The sequence below is a fragment of the Triticum urartu genome, chromosome 6, assembly GCF_003073215.2.
Source record: "Triticum urartu cultivar G1812 chromosome 6, Tu2.1, whole genome shotgun sequence".
NCBI classification, from domain to species: Eukaryota; Viridiplantae; Streptophyta; class Magnoliopsida; order Poales; family Poaceae; genus Triticum; species Triticum urartu.
This window is the reverse complement of record NC_053027.1, coordinates 525,057,659-525,075,494: the sequence shown is the minus strand read 5'-3', so window position 1 is coordinate 525,075,494 and position 17,836 is coordinate 525,057,659. Positions and strand designations below refer to the sequence as shown.

The 17,836-nt window shown below is 43.9% G+C and overlaps 1 protein-coding gene and 2 pseudogenes across 1 annotated transcript; 2 read left to right on the top strand and 1 right to left on the bottom strand.

The window, feature by feature from the left end:
- Nucleotides 1-6,560, top strand: part of LOC125516903 — a 9,299-nt pseudogene extending 2,739 nt beyond the window's left edge.
- Nucleotides 6,561-8,101: 1,541 nt separating this feature from the next.
- On the top strand, nucleotides 8,102-13,750 carry LOC125516902 (annotated as a pseudogene).
- Nucleotides 13,751-16,360: 2,610 nt separating this feature from the next.
- On the bottom strand, nucleotides 16,361-17,583 carry LOC125512649 (flavonol synthase/flavanone 3-hydroxylase-like). Its single transcript, XM_048677747.1, has 2 exons — nucleotides 16,735-17,583; nucleotides 16,361-16,651 (listed from the first exon to the last, which is right to left on the bottom strand). The coding sequence occupies exons 1-2, from the start codon at nucleotides 17,524-17,526 to the stop codon at nucleotides 16,439-16,441; spliced, it is 1,005 nt and encodes a 334-aa protein (XP_048533704.1). The 5' UTR covers nucleotides 17,527-17,583; the 3' UTR covers nucleotides 16,361-16,438.
- Nucleotides 17,584-17,836: the final 253 nt, after the last annotated feature.

Below are 17,836 nucleotides of genomic sequence, written 5' to 3'. Positions count from 1 at the left end.
AAGCTTGTCTCTAGAAGTGTTTCTTTTTCTACGCATAGCACCTACTTTTAAATTTTGCTTTGGGCCTCCAATATCTTACTAGGAATATGGCCCTCTACTAAACATTTCTATCCATTTATTATTTGTTCCAGGACTGCTAAGATGCAGAAAGAGAAGAGGAAGAGGGGCCATGAAGCCAGTCGCGACTCATTGGTTTCAAGGGCCACGCCTCGCGAAACACGCATTATAGAGCGAGAGAAGAGGAAGAGGGATCAAGAATTCAGTCGTGGCTCACTGGTTTCAAGTGCTACTCCTCGCGAAATACGCATTATAGAGCGCGAAGAGGAAGAGGAACCAAGAACCCAGTAGTGGCTCATTGGTTTCAAGTGCTACTCCTCGCGGAACACACATTAAGAGCGAAAGAAGAGGAAGAGGGTCCAAGAAGCCAGTCTTTGCTCATTGCTTTCAATTGTTACTCCTGACGGTGAACCATTATTTCAGCTGTAAGCATCTATTTTAATTTGTTATTCCTTTGTCCCATAATATAAGAGCGTTTTTGACACTACACTAGTGTAAAAAATGCTCGTATAACATGAGACGGAGGAAGTAATATTTAGTGGTAGTTGTGCATGGATCAGTTCGAGTCGAGTATTTGATTGATCTCTGCGACTCGAAATATTTTCTTCTTCCTCTTCTTTTGAGATCTCACATACTTCTCTTTGACTCTTTCCCACTACCTTTCCATCATAACCAGTAGTGCTAGGAACTGGCTGCAAGTAATTCCACAAACACATGCAGATAGTACTTCTGTTTTGGTTTCCAACTGATGCTGGGGAAAGGCCCTTAATTTTGTCTTTGATACTGGTAACTAGTATTAGTAATAATTGAAAATTTATAATACAGCGTATGAACAAAAGTGAGAATTTTATTTTGGAAATCAGTTAACCCAACAGCTCTAACTTCACTCTCTTTGGAGATTTCCTCAAACAAGCCCTTACTCAATGCATTGGCTACAATTGCACTAGGAAATGATATTTTAGGTACCATTGCATACTAAGATATTCCATGTGTTTATATCAAGGAAAGTTAGAAGGATGAGGCATTTTATTAAAAAGTTACTCCCTCCGTTCCGAATTATAAGATGTTCTAACTTTTTTCCGAATCAGATGTATATAGACTCGTTTTAGTATGTATGCTCACTTATTTCAGTCCTCATGTAGTTCATATTGAAATTTCCGGAACATCTTACATTGGTGAATGGAGGGAGTATTTTAGTACTTATGAGTTCTCAACTTCTCATATGTACCTTTTAGCAAAGATGAAATTCTTAGAAGGGACAAAAAATTATGTTAATGATTCTCTACAACTTTCTTTTCCATGCATAGGCCTTATTTTTAATTTTAATTATCCTTTTTAAATTTCGCCTTTGGACCTCTAATATCTACCAGGAATATGATTCTCTACTTAACATTTCTGGCCAATTATTCTTTGCTTCAGGCCGACAGAGAAGACGAAGATGGACTATGTGCTTTCAACTGTTACTCCTCGCCAGAGACGCAATATAGAACGAATGGTGCAACGTGAGTCAGTGATTTCATGTTTGTTGGTTCTTCCTTCTCTTGCATATATTGCTTCACTATTATAGAGAACTCACGGTCGTGGTTTACCATGTTCTTTAATTAGTCAACAAGACCATGGACAAGTGCAATGAAGATTATTTGGAACGATTTGGATGTCCTGATCCACCTGTTCCGAGCCGGAGTTTTGTAGAGAAGCCATTTGGTTATACAGATGCAGTTTCTGATGATTCATTGACTTCCAAGGTCGTCTCGCTTGCTTTATATGATGGTAATTATGCGTCTTTCCGCTTCTGAATTTTCTAATTTGTATTTAATCATCACTAGTTCATGATCTAAATGACGATTTTATGCAGGAGATAAGATGTTATTTGCATGCTCGGGCGTAGCTTTACAACACGAGGCAACGACGTTTCCAGTAGTGTCAAGATTTGTGACATCAAAACGTTTGGTTACAGAATTTGAAAAAAACAGAAACAGAGCTGATAATTTGAGGGTTGGTGCTGCTAATCGCTGTGTTTTCAATTTTTCCCTTTGTTTTTCAAGGTAAATGTGATCGATTGGGCTGATGGATATATACTACTCTTTTCACTATAGGTTAATGTGCGCCTTCCCAACAAAGCAAGTTTCGATGGGTTCTTGGGGCTGTATGATAGTCATATTGCGATTGTCACGTCCTTCCGCTTCGCAAAAGTACTTCCTGTAGATCTGCACTCCCATATAGATTGGCAGCATGATCTGGTAGCTGTTGGGCGAGCCTTTAGCTCGGGCACTTTGATGAGCACTGCCAGGAAGCCTATTGATATCCTGTCACAGCAGCAAGCTACAGATGCTCTGATCCCTTTCCCTTGTCCTATCACAGAGGTAAGCTGTTTGTTATTTCCTACTCTTTTGGCATGATGAAAAAAAATGTGGAACAAAATTATTGCGTCGTAATCCCAACCCCTTTTATTTTGTCATTCTAACTTTGGGCACCAAAGTCATTTTTCCTTTGCGATCCTTACTGCTTTATTCTTTTTGGCTCTAGGCTGGACTTGGAGTGCCAGTTATTAATCTAGCCGGGGACGTTGTGGGATTGAGCATTGAGGTTGACATCGATAAGGAAACTACCTGGTTCCTACCACGTGTTGCGCTTCGTGTACACTTGGAATATTTGGAGAAGTTCACGTATGTCTCCTTTGCTTCTACTCCCTCCGTTCCGATTTACTCGTCGTGGTTTTAGTTTAAATTTGAAACTAAAACCACGACGAGTAAATCGGAACGGAGGGAGTAGTACTTATGATTATGAGCTACATCATCCCCAATTTACGTATCTATATTTGTTTTGTTCAAAACACACCTCCTGTTCTGGTTCCTCCCTTGTAAGGCGAACCATCTTTTGATACAAGCATTGAAGGGATTTTAAGTGTTCTCACAAATATCATATGAAGAGTTGAATAAGATAACATATTATATGCAACTATCGTAAGAAATAGACCTCACACTTAGCAAATATTAACTATTTTGTATTTTCCTACAACCATAAGAGCGATCAGAACATGAAGAAAATTAGGGGAGTACTGTTCATAAATAAATGTCCACGAATAAGCATATCCTCACAAATTAACATTATTCATTGTTTTTCTAAGTTGTCAACAAAAACCTGCCAACTGAATAATGGAATCACTTGTCAACCCTGAACCAGTTGAAAAAGTGAAAACCCCATGACCAATTAATTATATCTCAATAACGAAGTGGTAATATGAAAAACAGTTCCCTATTGATACTACATACACTACTGCCTACATTTTGGTGCTTCAAGAGATCATAGAAAACGCCAGTAGGGCTCTGGGAGTTCATAAATCTAAAATAACAAAAAATAGATACAAATGTACAGCACCTCTAATCTTACCTACTCTTTATCTAATAATTTGATAGATCGACATTGTAAATGTGTTGCGCACATTCTTGAAAAAAAATGTGTTGCACTTAGCTTGTCTGCCACATCCATCCGTTGATTAATGGATCCATGGGTAACACACACACACATGAGGAGAACTGGGAGAGGATTTACCTTGTTGTGGAAGCAGAGCTTTTGATTACAACCAAAAGATAGGAGAAGAATATTGCCTTAGTGTTGAAGTTGGTAAATATTCTTTCAAATGAGGAAGGGAGAGTCATTTGTTCAGACTAAAACATGGACAATGTGGCTCATATTTTTGACCTATGCATCTGCTCTATCCTCTTGACTTCTGTTTAGTATTGATAAGCCTGATTTCCATGTCTTCTTTCATACCTGGTTTCCTTCTCTACGATCTGGCTCACGTGTTGGTTTTTGCTGTTTTGCTGTTGGACTGGCACTTCTGCGCATCTATTTATTTCGTGAAAAACTCAACATTGTTCTATTGCAGCCCAAACTCTACAAACTTCCGTGAATATACCTTGCCTGATGGTGTATACAGCATAGTCCCATCAGGTGTGAATCAATCTTCCAAAATGCTATCTGATGATGATGTGCAGAGATTCTCTTGCCCTAGTCTAATCTACAACCCTCAACTGTAATACCGTCTAAGAATCAGCCACGAACTCTTAAAACCAGCCAAAATTCAACCCTCCCCTCCGCACACCCTGGTTTTTACCTTGTTTACCATCCAGTCAGCAAGCCACATCAGCAAAAAATCAAAATTTTCAGGAAAAAAAATCTGTGAAATGAACAAAAATCAAGGAAATGAAATATTTATTTAAAAAGTCTGTAATATAAAAAAATCAACTTTCCCAGAATGCTTAGTATTGTTTTCTTTACTCACAGTTTTTTTTAAAAAAAATTCTGGAATTTTTACAACATTTTTCAAAAAATTGGGCAGAACATCATGATAAAAAAGTTGTTTTTTTCGGAAAAAAAATCAATTTTACAGTTTTTAAATTTTCCAGATTTTTTTTGATATGACAGATTTTTGAATCTTCTAAATGTATAGATATTTTTTGTTTTTTCTGGAAATTTGATTTTTTTTTCTGACTGGATGGTCAATTGGGTCAAAGGCAAGATGTGGGGAGGGGAGGGGAGGGTTGAATCCTGGCCAGTTTTAATAGTCGGGGTTGATTCTTAGACGTTATTATTGTTGAGCGTTGTAGATTAGACTAGGGTAAGAGTTGGGGCCTGAAATATGGACATCTCTCGATTTTATTATACACATCATCTTGAGTACTTATACTGATCATTTTATTGCTTCAGGATTTATGGCAGATGTGAATTATTTAAAATCACGTGGATATCCTCAGCCACCACCACTTGTGCTCGAAGGTAAGTTATTGCTTTCTATATTGGCGACTTCTATCTTCTGTAACCTTTTTCTAGCTATTGCAGTGACATAACTTCCCTTCTTGTTTCCATAACCAGGCGATGGGAGATTGTTTAATACATTTGAAGAAGAATTTGGTCAATTATATGGTTATAAGGACTACGATTGCAATCTTGATCATCGTAGCTCTGGGGAGCAGGTCTGGGCTAAACTTCCAAAAGAAGTTGTTACAAATATTGGCCGGCGTGTTGTCTCAGTCTCTTCGTACGATGGTGATTTTATAGTCATATGTTGACCATTTGTTTATTCTATTATTTGTTTCCACTGAATAATGGCCAAAGTTATTTGTGTGTAGGAGATGTGAGATATTTTTCATGTACAGGCCTACTTATAAAGTGGCATAAAAATGGTAAGCCTGTTATCCTTACTTCGGCCAGTTTGGTTAGAAGTCGGGTTGATGAAGACAAGATTGATGAGAAACTGAAGGTTGTTGCTCCTAATTACTTTCCTTGTTCTCTGGAGTGAGATGATGGCTAATTGAGTTGACTTTATCTACCGTTTTAGATTAAAGTACTTCTCCCACCGAAACAAGTCGTTGATGGGACACTGGAACTATACCATTCAGATTATAACATTGCTGTCATCAGTCTTCAGAAGCCAGTGTTTTGTATTCGTCCGGGGAATATTTTCTGCACGGTGGAACGAACACGAAGAGTAGTTGCTATAGGGCGCGAGGCTGAGGATGGATTATTGATGGCGACAATTGGTAAATTGGTCAAGAAGCGTCCAGATGAGAAACTTAACTGCGAAGATCTTAAGCTCTCTACATGTAAAATCAAGAAGGTACATTGGTGAATCCCCCCCCCCCCCCTAATGGTAACCGATAATCTGATATAGATAGGTGTGACATAATCTATGTGTGCTTCCCCTGTAATCTATTGATACACATACTTAGTTATCATAATCTATCCAAGGCATTACAACTTCTCCATTCTATTTCTTGTACTAGGTTGGGATTGGAGGGCCCCTTGTTAATTTTGATAATGGGTATTTTGTTGGCATGAACTTCTATGGTGAAACTGCTGTAACTCCTTACCTGCCGAGGGCAATCATCGTGGAAATTTTAAGCGGGATTGATCTCCCATCTCAAAGGTACATCTTTCCCTGTTTTGTCGTCTCATTTATATCTGTCTCGGGTTCTTGTTGTCTAGATATATATCCATTCGGCGTGCTTACATTAATATTTTCTTTCTTTCTATGATGAAGAGGAATGGACCATGCCATAGACATAATGGGTGACGCAACAGTTAAGAAAAACAGGTATTTGTGCTGTTTCGCACTGCAAATTCATTTAGTATTTGTTTTAACATGAATTTGCACTGAAAAGAATTTGGACGACAGGTGGCCGGTGCCTAAGCCATATTGGTACCATCCCCTATTCGATGATGATGCTCCGTTGCATTTTTATGGAAGGTAACTCTAGTAGTGCTATACTCTGTCTACCGTTGCCCTCATCTCGTTATCCCAGCTCCACTTGCCTAGCAAGTATTTTAAGGTGATACTTTGTAGATTTATTACTCCGCCGATCCCCTGATAGTCAGCGACAATTAATATGGATCAGAGGGAGTATATTATTATGGTGTTCTGATGGTTCTGCATAATTAAGAATTAGAACAAAGAAGCTGCAGACACTCATCTCGATTGTTGTCACCTTGACTTTGTTTGACATGGACTTCTAGTTATTATTTTTTGTGCATGTGGTGATGCCAACTGTGGAAATATGCTTGAATGATGAAATACTGAAGACAATATATTTTTCTTTTTAATTTATTTAGTGAGCACCCAAAATTGTGTCTTAACTTTCTAGCAGAAGGTAAAACTCAAGAATATAGGCAAGCTCCCACCACATGCCAGTGAGTAGCGAACAACACTCCAACTCGAACGCACACAATACAACTCCGACGCATAAGGGCATGTCCTACACTGGCCAACAAGGGTGCGTCTCGACCGAAGTCAATCACCTCCAAAGAGAACAACTCGAAGGAAAATCTCCTTGCCAATGCACCAACCACTCTTGATTGCCGAAAAGAGTTGGCCGGTGGGTGGCAAACTAGGACAACCTCAAGAAAGGCGTCGTACTGGACTTACCCGTGACATTGTACATACTGTCGTTGACGAACAATCCAGAACCGCGGCGAACACCAAAGGAACGCGAACAAAGACCTCCCTCCCAACAGAGGAACAATGTCAAGGACGTCGCCATCGCTGATGCGAATCAGAATCTAGACTTTTGCATAGAGATAACCAAACAAGTGAGAGAGAGCAAGGTGCCGACACACCACATTGTTGCCTCCAAGAAAGGGAAATGACACCCACAGTTGTTGTCGTTGATGGCATCGACCAAAGACGAGTAGGACATCCATCCAAATCGTCTTACCTACATCCCTGCCCATCGAAATGGGGCGCACCATCCATGTTGGTTCACTCCGACGCCATTGTCGCAACACCTAGCAGATGAAGCTGCATCGCCTCGCCCCAGCAACACCACCGTAGAAAACAACCAACACCTCCACATCTAGCCACCACTGCAACCATCTACACCCCCATGGTGCCAAGCAGCCGTCGAGGCCCGACGACTCCACAACGCGATCTGCACCAAGGTCACCTTGAAGACGCCCCACAAGGCCAGATCGAACCCACCGCGCCGCCCAGAGTTGCGGTCAACCACCAGCAGGCACCAGCAGGCCCTTGCAGGAAACACCACATGTTGTGCCAACGGTGGCCCCCAGACCCTACAAACGCTGGAGCACCGGTTCATCCATTCTTAAAAAAGTTCATCAACTTTTTTTTAAAAAGTTCACCAATTTTGAAAAGAGTTCATTGGTTTTAAAAAAAAGTTCACAAACTTCAAAAACGGTTCACAAAATTTAAAAAAAGTTCATCGAATTTGAAAAAACAAATCATCAAACTTGAGAAAAGTTCATCAATTTGAATAAAAGTTCACCGATTTTTTAGATTAGTTTGTCGGATTTGGAAAAAGTTCATCAAATTTGGAAGAAAGTTCATGGATGTTGAAAAAAGTCCTCCGAATTTGAAAAAACGTCACAAGTTCTGGTGAACTTTTATCATCGAATTAGAAAAAGGAAAAGAAAAAGAAAAAGAAAACATATAGGAAAAAGAATAAAGGACTTAAAAGGTTCTAGTTAATAACACTCGTGTGGTTGGCGTACTGGCAATGGTAGCTAATTTTTTTGACAGATACTGGCAATGGTAGCTAGGTTCTACCAGGAGGTCGCGGGTTCGAAAACTTCAAAGAACTCTTTTTTGCACCCATTTAAAATAGAAAACTGGAAGGTAATAGGGCCAGCCCAGCTCGGCACGAGGGTTTGCCCCCGTTTGCGTGCACTGAAGGAACGGGCGCAGAGGGCGCCATTTAGGATTCGCCCACTAGGCCACACCCACGGCCAAGCCAACGACACCGCACACCAACAGGCCCACCCAAGCCCAGATCGGGCCGGTCGTCCAGCCACCAGGAAACCTAATGAATATGATAGGTGGTTCTTTTATGAGGGGGAATGATATGATATGAGGGGGAATGAAGGCATATTGATTGATGGATATGATAGGTGGTTCTTTTATGCACTCTCTTACCTTATCTTTGGTAAACGCAAGTTGTAGTGTGTTTTTATAGAATGCTTAGTGTCCCTCATGTGATATATCCCTTTTCCTTCATTCCTTGAGAATGATGCATAAGTAGATAGATCTGATGTAAGTCTCGTGGAGTATGTCATGTACCCAACTTGTTTTATTTATTTTCTCTTTGCCTCGGGTTGTAGCAAATCAGATGGTAGCATTTCAAGATTAGGCTCTTGTTGATGGACGATGTTAGCCGGTTATCCCACATATAGTCTGGGGAGAGATATGGATGTGCTTTGCTTTTCCTAAAGCATTCTTAAAGCAATTTGTTAAACTTACATGTCGTGCATGTTGCCACATGCCTGTTGTGTAAGGTGGCTCTCAGGATTGATATTATGCGAAGGCTAGAGAAACTGATAGATTTGCATAGTGCTAGTCCTGCGATGCTACATTCGTAATCATTGACGGACTCTAGTGATAATGTTGATGGGTCTGACGTTGATCAACCAACAGGGCACGTGGCGTGCTTGGGAAGTGGCAAACATCTAGCGGCGCTTTGGTTAAACGACTCTAATTATATACTCTCTCTCCGTATCTAGACAAATTTAAGACAATTAATTCGGGACGGAGGTAATACCTTTTTTTACAAGAGGGTAGTCCTTTTTTAAAGCTATAAGATCCATGTAGCTGAAAGCCCTAATCTGTCCCTGCAAAAAGAAAAAGAAAAACTCTAATCTGCCCTAGTGTTGAAAGCTCGCGTTCAAATTTTGGGAAGTTTATCCTAGATTTCATTTTTCTTGGAATGTTTCTGCGGGTGCGGCCTGACGACGTGCTCCTTCGGCGACTCCTCCACGAACTCCTCTATCCGATGCACAATGGGAAAACAAAGCCACAGCAAGTCCGTGATTCCCCTCAACCCTAGTTCCTCAAATCCTTCGTCTCCGACTCGATCGCCGGCACCTCTTCACAGATCCACCCCGGCCGGCGCATCCCGTCCCCGTTGTGCATCGGCGCGCGGAACCAATTATACGCGGCTGTAAGCATCTATTTCCTCTTTTGCTAGTACCACTATTTAGGAGCTACTCCCTCCGTTCGGAACTACTTGTCGCAGAAATGGATGTATCTAGACGTATTTTAGTTCTAGATACATCCATTTCCAAGACAAGTAATTCCGGACGGAGGGAGTAGTTGCGCATGGAGCAGTTCGAGACAAGTATCTGATTGATCTCTGTGGCCCGAAAGATTATCTTCTTCCTCTTCTTTTGAGTTTGGAGAATTTACTTTTAGAAATCAGTTAACCCAACAACTCTCCGACCTCCCTATCTGGAGATTTCCTCAAACAAGCCCCTCTCCCTCCTCTGTACATTTTTCCTCTTCCCAACCGCAGCAAAAATCCTAATAGCCGACCTTCTCAATTTTCTCAACCGATTAGTTTGTGTCCCTTGTGCAACCATGCGTGCTGGCTGTTTCCTGTGAGTAGTGACGATGGCATTACAAGGAGAACTTGTTGGAAACCAATCTGTGTTCACAAGAAAGACTAAATGCATTGGCTGCACCTGCAATAGCACTAGAAAAGATCATATTTTGGAGAACATTGCATAGCATGATATTTGAAGTTTTTATATCAAGTTAAGTTAGAAGGATGAGGCATTTTATCAAAAAGTTAGATTAGTACTTACGGGTTCTCATATGTTCCTTTTAGCAAAGATCTAATCATTAGAAGGGACAGAAAATTACATTAACGATGTAATGGAAATAAACTTGTTTGTAGAAGTGTTTTGTCTATGCATAAGGCCTACTTATTAATTTTGCTTTGGATCTCTTAATATCTTACTAGGAATATGATGCTCTACTAAGCATTTCTGTCCTTTTTTTTTGATTCAGGACTGCAAAGATGCAGAGAGAGAAGAGGAAGAGGGGCCATGAAGCTACTCCTCGCGAAACACGCATTATACAGCGAGAGAAGAGGAAGAGGGACCAAGAAGCCAGTCGTGGCCCATTGCTTTCAAGCGCTATTTCTCGCCAAACACGCATGAGAGAGAGATTGAGAGAGAGAATGGCGCAATGTGAGTCAATGGTTTTCTTATTTGCTGGTTCTTCCTTCTCTTGCATATATTGGCGTACTATTATTGAGAACTCATGGTCGTTGTATAATTACTATGTTCTTTAATTAGTCAAAGAGGCCACAGACAGGTGCAAGAAAGAATTTGAGGAACGATTTGGAGGTCCTCCTGACCAACCTGTTTCGAGCGGAGTTTTGAAGAGAAGCCATTTGGTTCCACAGATGTCGTTTGCGGTGATTTGTTGGCTTCCAAGATTGTCTCGCTTGCTTTATATGATGGTGGTTATGCTTATTTACGCTTGCAAATTTCCTAATTTGTATGAAATCATCACTAGTTCATGATCTAAATGAGGATCTTATACAGGAGACAAGCTGTTATTTGCATGCTCGGGTGTAGCTATACAACCTATCACAACGACGAGACCAGAACTATCAAGATTTGTGACTTCAAAACGTTTGGTGGCAGAATTTGAAGCTAACAGAAACAGAGCTGATAAATTGAGGGTTGGTTCTGCTAATCGTCGTGTTTCCATTCTTGCTTTGTTTTTCAATCTAAAACATGTGATCGTTCTGTGGGCTTATGTACTATTCTTTTTAATATAGACTACTGTGCGCCTTGCCGACAAAACAAGTATCAATGGGTTCTTGGGACTATATGATAAGGCCCTTCCTGTAGACCTGCATTCTCATATACAAGGGCAGCATGCTCCTCTAGTAGCTGTTGGGCGAGCCTTCAGCTCGGGCACTTTGATGACCACTGATAGGCACCTTACTGAATTCCCGGCTGAAGGTGATCTGATCCTTTTTCCTTGTCCTATCACAGAGGTAAGCTGTTAATTATTATTTCCTACTTTTTTGTCATGATGAAAAATGTGGAACAAAATTATTGCATTGTAGCCCCTACCCCACTGATTTTGTCATGCTAACTTTGGGCATCAAAGTAATCTTTTTTTTTGTCATTTTTCCTTTGCGACCATCACCGCTTTATTATTTTTGGTTCTAGGCTGGACTTGGAGGGCCAGTTCTTGATCTAGTTGGGAACGTTCTGGGTTTGAGCATTGATATCGTTAATGAAACTACCTTGATCCTACCGCTTATGGCGCTTCGTGAACGCTTGGAATATTTGGACAAGTTCATGTAATGTAAGGTCTCCTCTGCAGGCTCTGCTTCTAGTACTTATGAGCTATATCATCCTGCAAAACAAGGAGTAATTTTGTTCAGACTAAAACATGGACAGTTTGACTCATATTTTTGACATATGGATCTTCTCTATTCTCTCATTACTTCTGTTTAGTATTGATAAGCCTGATTCCCATGTCTTCTTTCATACCTCGTTTCCTTCTCTACGATTTGACTCATGTGTTGGTTTCGCTATTGAAACAGCACTTCTGTGTATCTATTTACTTACCATGACAAGTCGTCATTGTTCTATTGCAGTCCAAACTCTACGAACTTCCGTGAATATACCTTGCCTGAAGATGTACACAGCATAGTCCCATCAGGTGTAAACATTGCTACCGGATGATCATGTGCGGACAATGTCATGTTGATTTTATCGTACATATCATCTGAGTACTAATATCGCGCGGTCATTTTATTGCATCAGGATTTATGAAGCATGGTAGATATATAATGGCGGGTGGATATCCTAAGCCACCACCACTTATGCTCGAAGGTACGTCGTTGCTTTCTGTAGTGTCGACTATGTCTTCTGTAATCTTTTCTAGCTATCTCGGTGACAGAACTTCTGTTCTTGTTTCTATGACCAGTCTGTGGGAGATTGCTTGATACATTTGAAGAGGTTTTTGGTCAACTTCTTGCTTATAAGGGCTGTTGTTGCAACATCAATGATCGTACTTCTGGGGAGGAGGTCTGGGCTGAACTTCCAAAAGGTGTCGTCACAAAGATCAGCCGGCGTGTTGTCACACTTAGTTCATACGATGGTGATTTTTTTACAGCTATATGTTAATTAGTTTTTCATTCTAGTATTTGTTTCCACCGACTGATGGCCAAATTTGTGATGCGTAGGAGACGTGAGAGCTTTTGCATGTACAGGCCTGCTTATAAAGTGGCATAAAAATGGCACGCCTGTTATTCTGACTTCGGCCAGTTTGATTAGAAGTCGGGTTGATGAAGACAAGATTGATGAAAATTTTAAGGTTTGCTGCTCCTAATTGTTTTTCGATCTTGTCCTCTTAGTGACATGATTCGTTAATTGAGCTCACTTTACCGTTACAGATTAGGGTATTTCTCCCACCGAAACAGGTTGTTGACGGGACACTGGAATTGTACCATTCAGATTATAACATTGCTGTCATCAGTGTTCAGAAGTGCCTATATGGTATTCGTCCGGAGAATATTTTCCGCAGAATGAAAAGGCCACGGAGAGAAGTAGTAGCTATAGGGCGCGATGTTGATGATGGATTGTTAATGGGAACAATTGGTAAAGTGATTAAGACGCCTGCGGGCAGAACTAGCAAACTTAACTGCGAAGACCTTAAGCTGTCTACATGTAAAATCAAAAAGGTACACTACACTGGTGAATTTCTCTTCTCCTCGTCCCTTTTAAATGGTAACCAATACAGATAGGTGCAGCAGAATCTATTCATGTTTTCCCAATAATCTGTTGATGCATTTGCTTCAGTTAACTTATGAATCTGTCTCAAGGCATTACAACTTCTCCGTAATGTGTCTTGTATGTACCAGGCTGGGATCGGAGGACCCCTTGTTAATTTCGTTAACGGATCTTTTGCTGGCATGAACTTCTATGATAGAACTAATAGAACTCCTTACCTGCCAAGGAGATTCATTGTACGAGCTTTAAGCAGGATTGATCTCCCATCTCAAAGGTACGAGCTTTAATTTGCCTGAAGTGTTGTCTTAGTTCTGCATTTTTTTAGAAGAGTTCTACTTTCTTTTTATGTAAATTGTCTCGGTTCTTATTGTGTGGCTGCATATTCATTCGGTATGCTTACAATAACTTGTTCTTTGCATGACAAAGAGGATTGAACCATCCCATAGACATAATGGGTGATGCCACAGTTAAGAAAAACAGGTATTTTTGCTGTTTCCCACTGCAAATTCATTTCCTATTTACTTGACGTGAATTTTCACTGAAAAATTTGGGCGACAGGTGGCCGGTGCCTAAACCATATTGGCACCATCGTATGTTTGATGATGAGCCTCCTCTCCGTTTTGTTGGAAGGGTGCTCCATTAGTGCTATCTACTTATCTCGATGTCCCAATTCTACTCTTTCTAGCAAGTATTTCAATGTGCCACTCTATGTAAATATGTCCCCAGGCTTTGTAAATATGTGTTACACTATGTCGTTCTAATGGCTCGGCATAAGTTTATATTAAGTACTGAATGCAGGCGTCTCTGCCACGATACCTCTAATTTGGACTATTGACTATACACAATCATCTCTAAAGATACTATAAGCTCCCAAGAGTGGAACTATGGGTTTCGTTGTTTCAGCAACCTTGGTCAAGCTATTGGGTGTGTGTGACCTGTGTGTAGATTTCCTTGTGTCATGTGTCATATTCAATGGCTCACAATGTCCATTCAAAAGACAAGGACCAGTTAAACCACACCAACTGCCTACAAAACCATACAGCACAACACACATCACCCAACAAACATCGGCATTAAACGACTAAAAAGGTACACAATTGATGTGACAGCAAAAAAACGGTGCATCAAGTTCTAGTGGTTTATTATAGCTTATTGTTGGTGGAGGGAGAGCGTGTATTGAGCTATACAGCCTGGCGGGGCCTCTCTGTTCTTCTTCACTCGCTCGCAGAGGCTGGCGCGGGACGATCGGGCAAATGGAGGTGCATGGCTTGCGGCGAGCCTAGTGGTGTGGCCCTCTTATGTCGGCGTGACGACATTTTGGGAGCCCGTGTGAAGTGGGGCAGCTGCGTCTGGCTCCAGATTAGGTAGTGGGTGCTTGTTGGGCTCCAATCAGATCCATCTGGATTTGACCCCTGGTGGTCGGCGTGCAGCGCGAGGTGGTGGCAGCGGCCAGGTGGTGGTTCGGGTCGGTTTGTGGCGGCAGCTGGATGTGCTCTGGCGTCTGCCCTTTGGCGAGTGGCTAGTGTGGATGTCCCTGGTGACCATTCGCGGCGGGAGGTTGTGCTCGGTTCGGCACCTCGCGTCGTTCAATGGGTGCCCGAGGTGTACCACGTGCGGATCCAGGAAGGGAGTTGTTGTTGGGTGTTACATGGGGTCGCATTTTAGAGAGGTGGTGAGAGAGAACGGTGGCGCCGATGCGGTCAGGCCAGCCATCACTGGCAAGGGTGGCAGTCGTAGATGTGGCCCACTCCCACATGTTTCACCTCTTCTTCGACTTAGTGGCTCCCTGATCGATCTGGTCGAACAGGATGTTGGTGGCAGTCGAAGGTTGTTGGTCGATTCATCGCCTGTAAACATCGATGGCCTCTAGGATGTCTTGTTTCCTGGGCGGCGGCCCGGGTGGTGGTAGTCGTAGTGCTCATGGGTGGAGCTTGCAGCTTAGGTCCGGGAAACCATGTCTGAGGAAAGTTTCAGTTGATACCGGGACTCACATGCTGCCGTGATACGGGCTCCTGAACCATTGGATCTCAGATGTCAGATCCGACGACATATGAGGAGCTGGTGTACGTACCTGCACACAATTTTGGGACTCTTTGAGGGTATTTTTGCAAAATGTTCAAGAGCTCCCAGGAACCATTGGATCTGAGATCCAAACGTCCCCTGAGAGTCCGTATCACCTCAGCCTCGGTATCACCTGATATTTTCCCTCCATGGTCGAGTGCACGATGTGGTGGCTGGCATACTGACGTCCTATGGTGGTGGGCGGTTGTGGTCCATGTGCTTGGAAATACTTGGGGTGAAGACAGAGTATGCTTGCTAGGGTGAAAACAATGTCTGACTTTGGTCACGCAGACGAAATCGACGCCCGTGGACGTCGTCACCTTCTTGAGGTCCTCTGTTGTGGTTGCTCCTTGACCTTCGTCATGCTTCAGATGAAAATTTTGATCTTTGGATCAGGTGGTGGCAGCGCTTTGGCATCGTGTCCTTCCTGAAGGCACTGTCTAGGAGGTCATGGTTCATTCTTCACCTCTTCACGGTGTCTTTCGCCGAGAAGGGCTCCGGCGGCTTCATAGTGCTCACGGGTAGTTTTTTTTTTGCAAAATGTTCAAGAGCTTCCGAGAACCATTATATTGGATCTGAGATCCAAACGGCTCCCGAGAGCCTGTATCGTCTCAGCCTCCGTATCTCCTGATATTTCCCCTCCATGACCGAGTGCATGGTGTGGTGGATGGCATACCTACATCCTATGGTGGTGTGCGGTTGTGGTCCGTATGCCTGGAAACACTTGGGGCGAAGGCAGAGTATGCTTGCTAGGGTAAAAAAACATGTTTGGCTTTGGTCAGGCAGACGAAGCGGCGCATGTGGACGTCATTACCTTATTGAAGTCTCCGTTGTGGTGGCAGCGCTTCGGCATCGTGTCCTTCCTGAAGACATTTTCTAGGAAGTCATGGTTTGTTCTTCACCTATTCGCGGTGTCTTTCGTCCAGAAGAGCTCCGACTACTCCATATTATGCATAGTGTCATTTTGTGTACTTTGAATCGTTTGAGGTGTTGTGGTTGCTGGCCTTTGGCACATGTGTATCTTACCTTGGGTGAGTGTGTGTGTGTTTGTGTGGTGTTCTGTGGGCGCGTCGAATTATATGTTGGGTGTCGCTTTATCTATAAAGCTGTCCAAACAAAAGCCTTAATTTAACCCCCCTTCAAGAAAAGCACAAGCCCAAATTCCCAACCACCAAAGAAGAAAATCCGAACAGACACGCATGAAATGCAGGATTACAGTACATATGAACAAGGGGATTATTGGTTAAAGGTCTCTGTCTGAAGGATTTGACTACTGCGGTAGCTTGTTGATCTTGCAGTACTTGTAGTCCTTGAACTTCTTGGCCTTGTACTTGGCCGGGAACTCGTCGGCGACGAGCTGCCGGTGCGGCCCGACGACGTGCTCCGGCGGCGGCTCCACGAACACCGGCCACGACATCCGCGTCTTCTCCCGGCTCACCGTCGTCCGGTGGAGCACGGCCTTGTACCTCCCGTTGCTCATGATCTATCACGAACAATGCAAATTAACACATGTGAAAGGTGAAATAATATATAGTTGATGCGACGCTGCAAGTTTGAGGCACTTGCCTCGATCTGGTCGCCGATGTGGATGATGAGGGCGCCGGGCACGTAGTTGACGTCGTACCAGCATCCGTCCTTGAACACCTGGAGGCCCTGCACCTCGTCGGGCAAGAGGACGGTGAGCGTGCTCATGTCGGTGTGCGGCGCGAGGCCGAGAGCGAGCTCCGGCTGCGGGCATGGCGGGTAGAAGTTGATCTTCTGGAGGAGCACCACGTCGTCGCCGCCGAACGCCTCCGCCATGGCGCCCTCGTCCAGCCCCAGCTCCGCCGAGAGGCGCCCGAAGAGCTCCCGCGTGAGCCGCACCATGTGGCCGCAGTAGGCCTCGTTGGCATCCCTGTACCCCTCGGGGCTCTCCGGCCAGACGGCGTGGTTCACGGCGGCCGGCGGCGCGACGTTGTGGAAGAGGAAGTCGGCCCAGGCCTTCTTGCCCTCCAGGTCGCCCTTCCGCAGCGTGGAGCCGTAGCCCTCGGTCCTGCCCTCGCCCGGGTCCATGGCGTACCGCTGCTTCTCCTCCTGCGGCAGCGCGAAGAACCCGCGGCCCACGCGCTGCAGCGCCGCCACGGCGTCGGCCGGCACGCCGTGGCCCACCACCTGGAAGATGCCCCACTCCGCCGCTGCCTCCGCCATGCGGCGCCCGGCGTCCGGCGAGGACATGTCGACCACGGGGATCTCCGGCGGCGCGGCCCCGCGGAACGTGGTGGCGCGCGGCTGCTCGTGCTCGGGCCGCACGAACTCGGGCGGGAGCGCGCCCAGCGAGGACGCCAGCGCCTGCACGCTCTGCGCCGCCGCCCGCGCCATCCCCGTCCGCGCTCCCCCGATCGAGCCGGCCGAGTATTTATGCACACCTCGATCTCCTCTCGCGCCGGCTCGCGTCAGCCGTGACGGCAGGGCCGGCCCATAAGCCGGGCAAAAAGGGCGACCGCCCCGGGCCCCAATAGGGAAAGGCCCAACTGAACTTATACTAGTAAGCACTATATGTCAAAATATAAGTTCACGTCACATACTAATAAGTTGTACCATGCATAGGCAAATCAGTCTGACTGGCGGAGTTGAGTTCAAATACACTAGTCTCTCTTTATGATGGATGTTTTAATATCATAATGAAAAT

Coding starts and splice junctions, on each gene's coding strand:
- LOC125512649 (XM_048677747.1), bottom strand. CDS start 17,526: ATGGCGCGGGCGGCGGCGCAGAGCGTGCAGGCGCTGGCGTCCTCGCTG. Junction 16,652..16,734: donor ACATCGGCGACCAGATCGAG/GCAAGTGCCTCA, acceptor TGTTCGTGATAG/ATCATGAGCAACGGGAGGTA.